At 34.0% G+C, this 14,074-nt stretch overlaps 1 protein-coding gene across 3 annotated transcripts in view; it reads right to left on the bottom strand.

The window, feature by feature from the left end:
- AP3B1 (adaptor related protein complex 3 subunit beta 1) overlaps window positions 1-14,074 on the bottom strand; it is a 277,679-nt gene that overhangs the window by 142,611 nt on the left and 120,994 nt on the right. For all 3 annotated transcript variants that reach the window (XM_032847913.1, XM_032847905.1, XM_032847915.1), the window contains exons 8-12: window positions 11,078-11,233; window positions 7,042-7,139; window positions 5,888-5,942; window positions 5,729-5,800; window positions 3,106-3,168 (exon numbers count right to left, since the gene is read on the bottom strand). In XM_032847913.1, coding sequence (XP_032703804.1) covers window positions 3,106-3,168; window positions 5,729-5,800; window positions 5,888-5,942; window positions 7,042-7,139; window positions 11,078-11,233 — 444 coding nt within the window. The remainder of the gene's footprint in view (window positions 1-3,105; window positions 3,169-5,728; window positions 5,801-5,887; window positions 5,943-7,041; window positions 7,140-11,077; window positions 11,234-14,074) is intronic.

The raw sequence follows: 14,074 nt of genomic DNA, 5'->3' as shown, positions 1-14,074 counted from the left end.
TTCACCTGTGGCCACAGAGGCTTGTGACTCCAAAACAGATAGTGGGGAGCAGTCACCCAAAGACAGCAATTAGTTTAAGTGCAAGGTTGAAAGAGATGATGAGAACTCTCTTTGGAGGTTTCAGTTCATTTAAGCAGCAGCATCTGTGAATCTATGAAAAAAAGGGTTGTTTTTTCAGAGACACTGAATCTAAAGTTGGGAGAAGAGGAGGAAAAGGACAAATAAACTAATGACAAACATTTTCAAAATGTTATCTGAATGGCAGTAAAACTATAATAGCTACAATGAGCAGTATTGCAATAAAGACTTTAAAAATAGTCTGTAACAGAATTCCCTACTTTTGAAATAGATTTTCTTTAAAAGAATGTTTTAAAAACATACTGTAAACTATGTATTTATATAAACTTAAAATCACTGATTTAACAATAGCAAGTTAAAAGAGCTTTATAAAATTTAATATAGCCCTAAAGAATTTCACTTTGATTATAAGTTTCCTAATTTAAAAACTCAGCTTTTCTTATTTACAGAAATAAATATGCTTTAAATATGCATACTTATATTTATATATTATAGTGTATGTAAACAAAATTTAAAATTCTATTTTCAACTGAATTTTTAAAAATTTATTTATTTTTGAGTAAGCTTTACTCCCAGTGTGAGGCTTGAACTCACGACCCTGAAATCAAGTGTCACATGCTCTACTGACTGAGCCAACCAGGCATCCTTCAACTGACATTTTTAAAAAAAGATTCCCAACTTCAAATGAGATGTACATAATGTATAATTAACACTATGGTTATTTAACATACCAAAAAGGATGTACATTTAAATGGTGTCAAAATGACAAATAAAAAAAAATCTGGGACGCCTGGGTGGCTCAGTTGGTTGGATGACTGCCTTCGGCTCAGGTCATGATCCTGGAGTCCCGGGATCGAGTCCCGCATCGGGCTCCCAGCTCCACGGGGAGTCTGCTTCTCTCTCTGACCTTCTCCTCGCTCATGCTCTCTCTCACTGTCTCTCTCTCAAATAAATAAATTTTAAAAATCTTAAAAAAAAAAATCTAAGAATATCTAAAGCCATACAGATTTTGTGAGAACAGCACAAAGAACAAGATTAAATACTGAAGAAATAAATTACACAAATTCTCTTAGTTCCATGTGGGAAAGATCATTTGTATTTTAACAGCTTCCCAGTTGATGACCTAATTTCCTCAATTACAAAAATTATCTTTAAAAAATTCTCTATTTTGGGGCACCTGGGTGGCTCAGTGGGTTGAGGCCTGTGCCTTCGGCTCAGGTCATGATCCCAGGGTCCTGGGATCGAGCCCCGCATCGGGCTCTGTGCTGAGCAAGGAGCCTGCTTTCTCCTCTCTCTCTCTGCCTGCCTCTCTGCCTACTTGTGATCTCTGTCTGTCAAGTGAATGAATGAGATCTTTGAAAAAAAAAAAAGGAAAAAAATTCTCTATTTTACTCAAAAAGTAACATAACCTATAACCCACACAAATGAGGTACAAATATTGACAGTGAAAAAAGTAGATACATAAAAAGTGTATCAGAAAGTCTAACTAAACAATGGCCTTATTAAAAATGCTGATCTTAATTGAAATGGCCAGATTACCAATATTTTGAGATAGGTTCAATGTGTCACCTCTGTATAACTAAACAATGCCATAAAACTGCCTGAGATTCACTGCCTACATCCCCAGTAAACTTGACTTAAGCAGGAAGCTGAGAGCAAAAGGAGAGCCCAACTGATTACCTACAATAAGAAAAAGGACAAACAAAAACACTGAGACAAAAATTAAAAACTTAAAAATATATATATATAAGCAAATTTATAAAAATGAAGTAAAAATCAAATCTAACCAATGTTCTATAGCTATGGATTACTGGATAAAAACTTGAGATACTATATTTTCTGGCATACATAAATATGACTAGATATCCAAAACATCCTAATTTTTAAAAATTATTTATTTATTTTGGGAGGGCGGGGCAGAGAGAGAAGAGAGAGAATCTCAAGCAGGTTCTACACCCAGTGTGGAGCTCAAAATGGACTCCACGTCACAAGCTTGAAATCATGACCTTAGCCAAAATCAGGAGTTGGATGCTGAACCAACTTAGCCAGCCAGGCACCCCAAAACATCCTAATTTTATAAGAAATTCTTCTAGAAAAATAAATACCATGGAAGTACAGCAATCCAGTTATAAAATTATAAACTATGGACATGCTATAATATTCTACTACTCCTGTTAAAAGTATAAGATCATACAATTTAAAAAATCTAGTATCTATTTGGCTAAAAGGAAATTTAATATAGTTATACAGGAGGATTATAGCAACAAAATAAATGAAATCAATAAAAGTTGGGAGTTAACAAAAACTGTGATTTGTGCGTAGCATGTGGTACATTTTCACTAAGAAAACTGCTGATGAGGTAGAAAACTCATAATACTGATAGTAGATTTTCTGTTGCTATCCTGTACCACTAAGTCTCCAGAGCTGACCCCTCCATCTTAAAGTGCATATATCCATGAGATAGCTTTTGAATAATATTTTTAAAGGGTGTTTGGCAGGGAGGCACCTCATCCATATGCATTAATGGTTTTAAAAAGTACAACAAAACAAAAATAATGACAAAAACATCATAACAGGAGCAATTTTAGACCAAAAATACATAAAGCTAAGAGGACATTATCTGAAGAGAGATAGGACAATTAAACAGGACAACTAGGTAAAAAGTGAAGCCACTTTCATGAATACAGAGTATGGAATGGACTAGTGATGATGACAGCAGAGACATGGAATCCTTACCAGTAATATAATGTAATTTAAAACAACAACAACAACAACAAACAGTAATAAACCAGTCTTTCAAATGCTGTGAAAACATGAAAGGGACTACTATTTCATTTCCCTTAAATTTAAAATTTGTAGCTAATGTTGATTCATGAAAATTTACAAATTTCATAGTTCTCAATCTTGTCCCAAATCACTGTTTTATTTAACACAATTACCTATTTGTAAATTGAGAAAGATATATATTTGACTGTAAACTAAACAAATGTTTTAGAAGTTATTTTATAACCAGAAGTGTATACAAACCTGAAATTCTCGGAGAAGAGTTGATATGTTGGCTTCATTTGCCAAGTTTGTCAAAATTTCAAGCTATAGTAGAAAAAAGAAAGAGTAACATTGTAAAGCACAAAGAAAAAGGATTAATTTAATAAAGACAAGGCATTGAATAGAATGGTAATTTTTGTTTTTAAAAAGTCACACTGTTACAAATGTTGTGAGGCATTATACCTTTCTGGTGAATTTTGTCTTCCTACATCTCCAAGCAGAGAACAAGTAATTACATAATTTTCAAAAACAATTAGGAAAAAGAGAATCCTCCATCTTCCCTGTTTGTCCCAACTTTATAATTTATATCTAATTAACCTAAACAATTTCAGGTAGTTTGTTGCTTTTTTTCCCTTTATTAATAAAGCTAGAAAACAACTTGCCCTCCATGTACTACCTCTGTTTTCCAGATACCAATTAATTCTTAGATTTGTTCTCATTTATCCTACCATCCCAAATACTTGGACATTTTAATTCTCTCTTCTTGATTCATAGTTATAAGAAGACGTAATTAAAAGTCTATCTCCAATAGGCTCACTAAAAACGTTTCAGTTCTTCCTCATAAAAAATATTCAAGCTATTTGAAGGAAAGCATGAAAAAGGAAAAAAGGGGGACACCTGGGTGGCTCAGTGAGTTAAAGCCTCTGCCTTCAGCTCGGGTCATGATCCCAGGGTCCTGGGATCAAGCCCCACGTTGGGCTCTCTGCTCAGCGGGGAGCCTGCTTCCTCCTCTATCTCTGCCTGCCTCTCTGCCTACTTGTGATCTCTATCTGTCAAATAAATAAATAAAATCTTAAAAAAAAAAAACAACAGAGAACAGACAAGACAAATAGAAAACAAAACACAAGATGTATGTGTGATGTATATATACACATAGTCATATCACAAATTACATTAAAAATAAATGGTCTAGGGACGCCTGGGTGGCTCAGTTGGTTAAGCAGCTGCCTTCGGCTCAGGTCATGATCCCAGCGTCCTGGGATCGAGTCCCACATCGGGCTCCTTGCTCTGCAGGGAGCCTGCTTCTCCCTCTGCCTCTGCCTGCCATTCTGTCTGCCTGTGCTCGCTCTCTCTCTCTCTCTCATAAATAAATAAAATCTTAAAAAAAAAATAAAATAAAATAAATGGTCTAAACACTCCAATTAAAAGGGACAGATTGTAAAGAAGTTCCATATATATTTTCAGTACTAATCATTTTTCATATATATGTACTGGGAATATCTTTTTCCCAGATCACGGCGTCACTCTGCATTTTATTTTGATGAAAACATTTTAATTATTTTTTAAGATTTTATTTATTTATTTGTCAGAGAGAGAGACAACAAGTGAGTACAAACAGGCAGAGCACCAGGCAGAGGGAGAAGCAGGCTTCCTGCTGAGCAAGGGGCCCGATGTGGAACTCTATCCCAGCACCCTGGGATCATGACCTGAGCCAAAGGCAGACACTTAAAAACATTTTCATTTTTATATAATTAAAAAAAAAAAAATCTCAAACATATAGAAAAGGTAAAAAGAACTATTTTGATCTGAATCGTTTGAGAGTTGCCAATCTGACACCACATCATCCCCAAATACTTCTGTGTATATTCCCTATAAACAAGGACATTGTCCTACAGAACACAATAGGATCAAGAAAATTAACACTTATGCATACCTCCATGCAATCATCACTTCCATTAAGTTTCATTAATTATCTCAATCATAATAAAAGGATCCAATTCAAGTATCAGACATTCAGTTTTATCTTTAGTCTCCTTTGGCCTGAAAGTTTCTCTGTATTTTTCTGACCTTCACAACCTTGACATTTTTGATGACTGCAAACCAGTTATTTTCTAAAATATCCTACAATTTTGATGTGTATTAGATTTCCTTATGATTGAACCCAGTTTTCATGTGAGTAACCAATCATCCCAATATATGCTGAAAAGTCCATCCTTTCCACATTGGTTTATAAGGTCTCCTCTATTATATAGTACATCTTCATATACAGGGATGTTTCCATGCTTTCTTTTCTATCCTACTTATTTTTCTGTCTAAATATCACAGTTTTAATTATCATAACTTTATATCCCTATGTTCTTTAGTGTAGTTATTATTCCCTGAACATAACACTCTTTCATAATCTGTTAGCATAAACTGCTCTCTTCTCCTACTCAGACCCTACAACCACCTCCCATTCAATGTACCAACAAGAACAAAAAATTTCACAAAAATATTATTCTTTTAAAATCCACTCAAACATCAACTTTTCCACAAGTCTCTTCTAAATCCTAGAAACTTAACCCTATTTTTCTATCCTGCACAATACTCAATTCAAATCTCTATAATATCACTTAAAAAACACAGTGCTGAAATTATCTACTTGTCCAGTGTACAAAGCATTATTCAAGGTGCAGGTAGCATGTATAAACTTAGTATTATTAAGATGCAGCAGCATTTATTATAACTGGATATAATAATAAAGTTTAGAAAGTATAAAGAAAATCCCTAAATGTATCTGTGTTTCTGGAAATGCAGGTCTCCATTTTACAGATGCTAGAAGCTATAGCAGTATCTTCGAAATAAAGATGTACTAAGGGTAGTTGAAAAATAAAAGCATGTGTACCTTTAGTGTCTTGATCATAGTTGGATCAGTTGATCGAACATAGAAACTCTTCAGATAAGGTTCAAACATACCCTAGATTATAAAAAGAAATATATAAATACATTTATGGTTTTAATGCATTCATTTCTCCCTTGAATTATGTGTTCATAATGTACATACCTTTCTTTGAATTGACATAGTTGCTATATTCTGTAGGACAATATACTGTACCTCCCTAAAAATGAAAGGAGAATTTTCATTGGATATATTTTCCAAGTAAGTACCTTTATATAAACAGTATATTAAGCCAAAAAAAAAAGCAGTAAGTTTCAAACTAAACTCAAATATTAAACAGTTTTTAGTAAATCTTAGGTATTTATGTCTTCTTTTTAAACACATTTTCCTATAAACTAATAAATAAGATTTGATTCATCATGTGGAAAAGTTAAAACCTATTTTACAATACTGTATTCCTAAAATGTAAAGCCAAAACTACAGCTGCTCTGAACACATGCAAGGAAGGTGTTCTTAGAGCTAACAGAATAAACATGATCATAGCATTTATATAAACTCTTGATCAGATGATCACCATGTCACTCAGTTCTGACCAGAATGAATAGATTTAAAAAACAAAAAAAAAAGGCTGTGTTATTTTATGTCCAAATATCTAAGAAATGAATGTAGAAGTTAATGTGGTATAAAGCTTCACGTGAAAAATGCATTCCAGAACCTTCTGATAGCCTTTGAACTAGTTACAGAAAAGAAAAAATTACTGAACTGAGAAAAAGGAAAAGAATGACCATGTATAAAGACATGGTCTTTACACACAAAGAACCCTAAACACAAAAGTGTTTAGGTCTTAAGCACAAAGGATATCACTAAGGAATGGCAAAAGTCAGTCTAGAGTTAAGTAGCTGAGGCGCTAAGGTCTTGTTACATGTAATCTTTTCCCCCCAACTCCATTAGCAGAAGTAAGCACTCAGTGAAGGAAATTTTAAATTTAAAGTAACTAATTATAAAATATTCAGGGTAAGCTAAATAGCTGAAACTGTTTTGTAATTCTTAAAACAGAGAAAACAAAACGACAATAAAAATCTGATCTTAAACATTGCCAAAATATTTTCAATCTCTTTGGGCTTGAGTTTAAGAGAAATTTTATATTTATCACCAACTTAGAGATAAACTGTATAAAGGCTTGTATGATGACCCCTTAAGTATGAAATCTTATAGACAGAACAGTCATGTAATAAATGTCTGAAAGATAGATTACAGTTGTTCAAACACTACTTTTGAAACCACACAAAAGAAAAGAAACAAATAAAATCATGCCGTACCTATTACTACGAAGTAAACGCACTAGTGATTTCGAAATGATGCCAACTTCAGACTTTGGTGATATGTGCCAGTACAGCTGAGCAACTGCCATAACCACCTAAAAGATAAAGCAAGAAAACAATAAGAACTATAAACATGGGAGCACTCTACAGCTTTGAAGTACATTCTTACATATTGTTTACTCCTATAAAATTCCTGTTAAGTAAGAGGAATATGCTACTACCCTTTGAAGCAGGTTGAACAGTGTCCTCCCAAGAATTCATGTCTACCTGAAGAATGTGACCTTACCTGGATAAAAGTCTTTGCAGATATTATTAAGGTAATGCTGGAGAGGAGATCACACTGGATTAGGATGGGCCCTAAATCCAGTAAGTGTCCTTATAAAGAAAATTATACACACAGACACATTAAAGAAAGCAATGTAAAGATGGAGGCAGAGACTGGAGTGATGAATCTATAAGCCACTGAGTGCAGATTGCAAGCAATCACTATAAACTAGCAAAAGGCAGTTTCTCCCGTAAAGCCACCAGAAGGAACAAACCCTTTGATGACTTGATTTTGGACTTCCACTTTCTCACTAAAAAGTGAGAAAATACATTTCTGTTGTTCTAATTCACCTGGTTTGTGGTAATTTACTATGACAGCCCTAGGAAACCAATACATCATTGAGAAAGAAAATAGATGTTATCAGAAAACAGATGTTGAATGAACTACCGAAAGTCTGCCTGCCAGTATGCAGTAAAGCTTTACATAACACTCCAAACCCCATACTCTTCCTAACACTGCTGCTGCTGCTCTGAGATTGGGAATATTTTAAAAGTTGTAAGTATGCCTTTCCAAATGAAGTCTAAATACTTTTGAAAAAGTAACAAGTAAGCTGAAAATTTTAAAAATCACTACATTAAATTTATAATTAAATGAACTCTACTAAAATAATTCCTCTAAAGCAACAGCATTTGAAATAATCTTTTGTTTTCAAAATGCAGAACCTTAAAAACAGTCTTTGCTTCAAAGCCATTATAAGGGTGATGAGAACTTCTGTCATAAAATATAAGAGAACTATGTTTCCCCCACATGCCTCTACACTTAGATTCAGAGATCAAAAGTCCAAACTGAAAAGTGATCCAGTTTAACCTGTGACAAAGGCAGAGAGTTACAGTAGTTATATCATCTTGACTTTAGCTCAGAAAACATTAATACTACTTTACTTATGCTTGTTCTATAAGGTTCTAACAAATATATGGCAGTAGTTTTATATACACTTAAAGAGTATACAGCAGCTGAGGGTGCTTGAGATAAAAGGAGTTCCTTCCAAAACTAAGAAACATTTTTAAAATGTTTTTATTCTATTTATTTATTTTTTAAAAGCACTTTAAAAAAAAATACTGCTCACAGCATCCCAAATTTACTGTTTCTTGGCCCATTGATGTACTTTTTTTTTTACAAGGCTGATTTATAGCTTTCAGATATCACTTGGCAATTGAGGAACTTAAGGATATTTTATTTCTTCACTTGTGATCCACAAATACACTGTAATTATTGAACAAACTGTCCTGAATTTAAAATCTTATAAAATAAGGGCACCTGGGTGGTTCCGTCGGTTAGGCATCTATCTGCCTTTGGCCCAGGTCACGATCTGGGACTAAGTTCCATGTCAGGCTCCCTGCTCAACAGGGAGTCTGCTTCTCTCTCTGCCCCTCCCTCTCCCCCATCTCTCTCTCTCTCTCTCTCTCCAACTTGCTCTCTCTCAAATAAAAATTTTTAAATGTTAAAAAAATTTTAAAAATAGTATCTTATAAAATAAAATTTCTATGACTGACTTAATCTACAAGTAGGTAATAGTCATTTTTACAAATACTAAAGTATACAGTTGGCTAATAAGTATTAGTATATAATAGAAAAGAAAGTAAAACTTAATTGTAATGTATTTTATAGAAATTAAGCCCTTTTCTATTAAAAATTGTCCAATGCTACTAGCAAAAAAATAAACTGTACTTTCTATATATGTCAATGTTTTAAAGATTCTAGATGCCACTCAGTATGTAATCTCTTCTACTATACTAATTAGGGCACTCCCTCAAGCCCATAAGGCGTACATACTCTTCTTTTCCCCTAGTATTTACAAATCTAAAAGTTTCAAGTTGCTTCCATAACCAGAGCTTGAAATCTGTAGTCTAATTTGTAAAAGCCAAGAGGGAAACTCCCATATCTCCAAAATCCAAAATGACTAAAATATACAAATAGATGGGTCCTCTACAGGTAAATTATGTGCATTCATGATAAAGTATATCCTAGAAGCACTTTTCTATTCCTAACTACTCTTACCACTTTTGCCTTATCTACAGTTAGGACAGCCTCCCCACACTCTGCTGACAATGCCCCTTATCTCCAAATCAATACACAGCACTGACCAAGTTTCCTGAAAAAAATTCTCAAAGTTTCTCCTATAACTGTGAGTCAGGCTAGAAGACGGAAATCTACTCACAATCCTTCAACAGTCAATCTTTATATGTACTTAGCAGCACCAAATTAGTAGGACAGCAAAATATATTGGGACAAAAAGTAAATTACTCTATTTGGTATATATCAAATAAGTACGGAATTAAAACATACTGGGGAAAAAAGTACAAACTACTTCTATTTGTTTCACCATTTTTGATCAGTAAGTATTTGGACTATAAAATCAATTCCCAAGATAAAGATAAACAGTGAGTCAACTATAAAGAGAGTTTTAGGTGACAAGTTACAGCTACTTAAATACAATCTGCCTAAGCTGGGCTCACTGAAATATAACCATGTTTTACAACATTAGTAAAATAGCATTTTTTTATTACTGTGTATGGTTATTTAATAATGATATAGAAACTAAATTATCAGGTATAAGATAAAAACTTCTGCCAATTACTAAGATACACAGACAGAGCTCTAAGCTCTAAATCAGCACGCATCGGAAAACTTAAAATAACTCACATTTTCAAAGTTTTTAATAGTTGAACAGAACCATTCATTAAGAACAGTTTTTAAATTAACAATATTGAGAAAATGTTTTACCTGACTCCATCAAATGTTTAGATATAACTGCCAGTTAACAGGTAACACAGAGCACAGAAGAAAAAATTAAATAGCACTATAAAGTAAGCAAAGAGAAAAACTTGAAGAACATTCCACAAGACTTGGGAGGTTTAAGAGCTGTAACAACCAGGTACTATACATACTGGTTTAGATTACCTATTTATAAAAGATACTTTAAAATAAACTGGTATTAAATGAGATGAAATTTTATTGAATAGAGAGGACTGACTAGGGAAAAAAGGTTAAAAAAGTACTATGTACAGTATGATTTTTACCTTGGTTTAAAGAATATGTATGTATAGATCAACACACATGTGAATATATGTATATTTATGCAGAAAAAGGGTCTGGAAGAAAATGCATCAAAACATAACAGTGATTTCTGAGTGATGGGAATATGATGTTTTAATTTCTTTAAAGTTTTGCTGGTCCCTATTTCCTAATTTTTTATTGTGCACATAAATAAATGAAATATAAAGTGTATTTAAACCAAAAAGATGTAAAACAAAAGAAAACAAACTCAGGAGACAAATGAAAATGATTTTTAACTGCTATTCCTACCAGTTAAAATTTTTTAGGTATGCAGCATTATGCTAGACACTTTCTTTATATGTTAGTCTCTTAAAAACTCTTATTAGGTTCACATGAATAATATGGACTGAAACCACATTAAGTACTCTCAACTACAACCAAGTAACAGAAATATGCAGTCTTCCAACCCAATGAGAAACATATTAAGCTCATATATTAGGAAAAGCCAATTAACAAAACCACAAAAGTAAATGAAGTCCAATAGAACTACCAAAACAAGTAATCTCATCAAAACTGATTTTTTTGGTATATGATCAAATAAATAAACAAATGCTCCCTTAGCACACTGAAATATTGTTCACTGAACTTACATACTTTCAACAACTGTTTTAAAAAATCCATAAATTATTTCTTGTAAGGGTTTTAACATACCGCTGCATTCCTGCTCTGAAGCAAAGGCTTTGTATTCCGAATTAAAAGTCTATGGTCTGGATCCATAGTATATGGCTTCTTCCTTTGGTCAGTCTTTTCCTTCTGTTCATCATCAGATTCATAAAAATTCTTTTCATTGTCTTCTAAACCATCATCCTGAAAGAAATACAAAGAAAACATTCTTTTTTAACATCTACAATCATGATAGTATTTTATCGTAAAATACCACTGTTGAAAGGAATTTGAAAATCTTATGCTACCTGTATAAAAGAAAGGCCTTGCTTTTTCTCACATTTTGTAACAATGTAACTGTCCTTTAGTGCTATACATAATATTTCTTTTCTGTTATATAGTAGGCCTCTGAAATATTAAATCCTCATAGATATATCCATAGCTGACTAAAGGCAAAACTTGACCATGAGACTCTAACAAAGCTATAACAGAAGATTACCTAAAACCTGAGAACTGTTTCAACTGCAGCATGCATAAAAGAAATCATAATAAAACTTGACAGGTTAAAAACTAGGGTTTAAGTATGTCCCTGTGTTGTCAAGAAAGACTCAGTTTGATACTTAATGTATATTCACAAGGGTTGATTCTATATTTTTGCTTTGTACAAATTACTTTGTAATTTGAATTCATTGTTATCTCTGTCAAAATCTGCCTAATGGCATTTAGTCTTAAAAATAAACAAACAAAAAGCATTAAAAGACAATAATTCTACCTAGATCCAATTCAAGAGCTGCTTAGAGGTAATTTTTGTTACTAAGTACCTGAAACACACATTTTACTTCTGAAAAGATGAAGTAGATATACTTTTCCCTATTCCTCTATCTACAACTAGAAACTGGAGACATTATATAAAAAATAATCTTAAGTAAGGAAAGACAGAGAGGAGAAGAAAGACTGGATATGGACCTCAGGACCCAAAGAATGAAACAAGAGAAGTTCCTTGAGTTTTCATTTTTACCATATTTTACCAAGGACTGAGAAACTGAGTGCCAAAAACACCAAGCGCAGATAAACCCTCCAAAAGCCTACTCTCAAAGCCAAAAGGACCAAGTAAAAGAAAATCTAGCAAGACATCTTTTAGAAAATAACTACTCTACTGTAGCTACCAATAGAGAAAAAACTAAGGTTTCATTCCTACCCCCATCAGCAAAGGCTGACATGGGAACCTAGACTTCCAACTGCCCCATGCTATAATGAGATGCCTCAATCATCCCACTGGAATGATGTCAGAAAAGGCCACTATAGCCAAGACTTTAATTCCCAGGTGATAACATGGCATCCCCACGGTGTCAATGAAGACAAAGTGCAGAATTTGCATATCTAAGTCTACCCATCAAGAACAAAGTGACCCTGGGGCACGTGGGTGGCTCAGTCGTTCAAGTGACTGCCTTCAGCTTGGGTCATGATCCCAGGGTCCTAGGATGGAGACCCATGTCCTGCTCCCTGCTCGGCACGGAGCCTGCTTCTCCCTCTCCCTCTGCCGCTCCCCCTGCTTATGCTTATTCTCTGTCAAATAAATAAAATCTTAAAAAAAAAAAAAAAAAGAACATTATCCCTCCCCACTGAGCTAGTCTAAGAAAAAATACTCAGTGGACACTCAAGATTTATAGCACCACCACCCAGTGGTAACAATGACACTAGTGGAGGAAACATGTAGACCAGCAATGAGACATTTCTATCCCTCCCAGCCTAAGAGCTATCAGGACAAAATTACTGGGGAGCCTGAAATCCCATATTCAGCCACAGTAACAGTGAAGACAACCTCCCTGGGGTGTCAATGGAGGCTAAATGGGGAAACTGGACTTCTACCACGACCTGGAAGTAATGAGGGAGCATGCACTCCACCTTTCCCTAATGGAGTGTTATCAAACAAACCCAGCTAAAACAGAAGATCTGGGGGTGCCTGGGCGGCTCAGTGGATTAAACCCTCTGCCTTTGGCTCGGGTCATGGTCCCAGGGTCCTGGGATCGAGCCCCACATGGGGCTCTCTGCTCCGCAGGTAGCCTGCTTCCCCCTCTCTCTCTGTGCCTGCCTCTCTGCCTGCTTGTGACCTCCGACTGTCAAATAAATAAAATAAACTCTTTAAAAAAATAAATAAAAAATAAAACAGAAGCTCTGAATAAAATGTATAATCTCATAATATTCAAAATGTTCAGGTTTCAATAAAAATTACTCATCATTCCAAGAACAAGGAAGACATAAAGGTGGAAGAAAAATGATAACCAGTAGATGCCAACATTACAACAGGAATATTAGAAATATCTGATTAAGATTTTACATCAGCCATCATAAAAATGCTTCAATGGAAAATGAGGAACACCACTGAAATAAAAGGAAAAATAGAAGGTCTTAGCAAAGACTTACAAAGTCTTGAGGAAAAAAAATATATATATATAAAAAAAGACCAAACAGAAATGTTATAAGTGAAAAATATAAGAGTCAAAATTAAACAATGACTGAGATCAAAAGCAGTGTTAAGGAGACAAGGAAACCATCAGTGACTTGAACCATAATAAAAGAAATTGCCCATTCTGAACAACAGTGCAAAAACAGACTAACAACAAAGAAAAAGAAAAACATCCTCCCTCACACCAAAAAAAAAACCCTCAGAACTTCAGGGGACTTGTGGAACTATAACAAAGTAACATCTTTTGTCATCTCAATCTTGGAAATAAAGAAGACAAAGGGTGGGGCTGAAAGAGTACTCCAAGAAATAATGGATGACAAAATATTACTTGGCAAAAGAAATAAAAATACAGACTGAATAAGGTAAGTAAACTCTAAGCAAGATATATACAAAGAAATCCATAATAAGACATATTAAGTCAAACATCTGAAAACTAAAGACAAAGATAAAAATCTGGAAAGCAGCATGATAGAAATGACACTGGAGAGGATTTGTTAATGAATCAGAGTGATTAGTGATGAGGATAAAAATGTGAAATAAGTTGAAGAACTTCTTAGAAGTTAAAACCAATAGGATGC

This window comes from Lontra canadensis, unplaced genomic scaffold (assembly GCF_010015895.1).
Source record: "Lontra canadensis isolate GAN:19392208 unplaced genomic scaffold, GSC_riverotter_1.0 scaffold4, whole genome shotgun sequence".
Classification (NCBI taxonomy): Eukaryota; Metazoa; Chordata; class Mammalia; order Carnivora; family Mustelidae; genus Lontra; species Lontra canadensis.
This window is presented reverse-complemented; position numbering and strand designations above follow the sequence as displayed.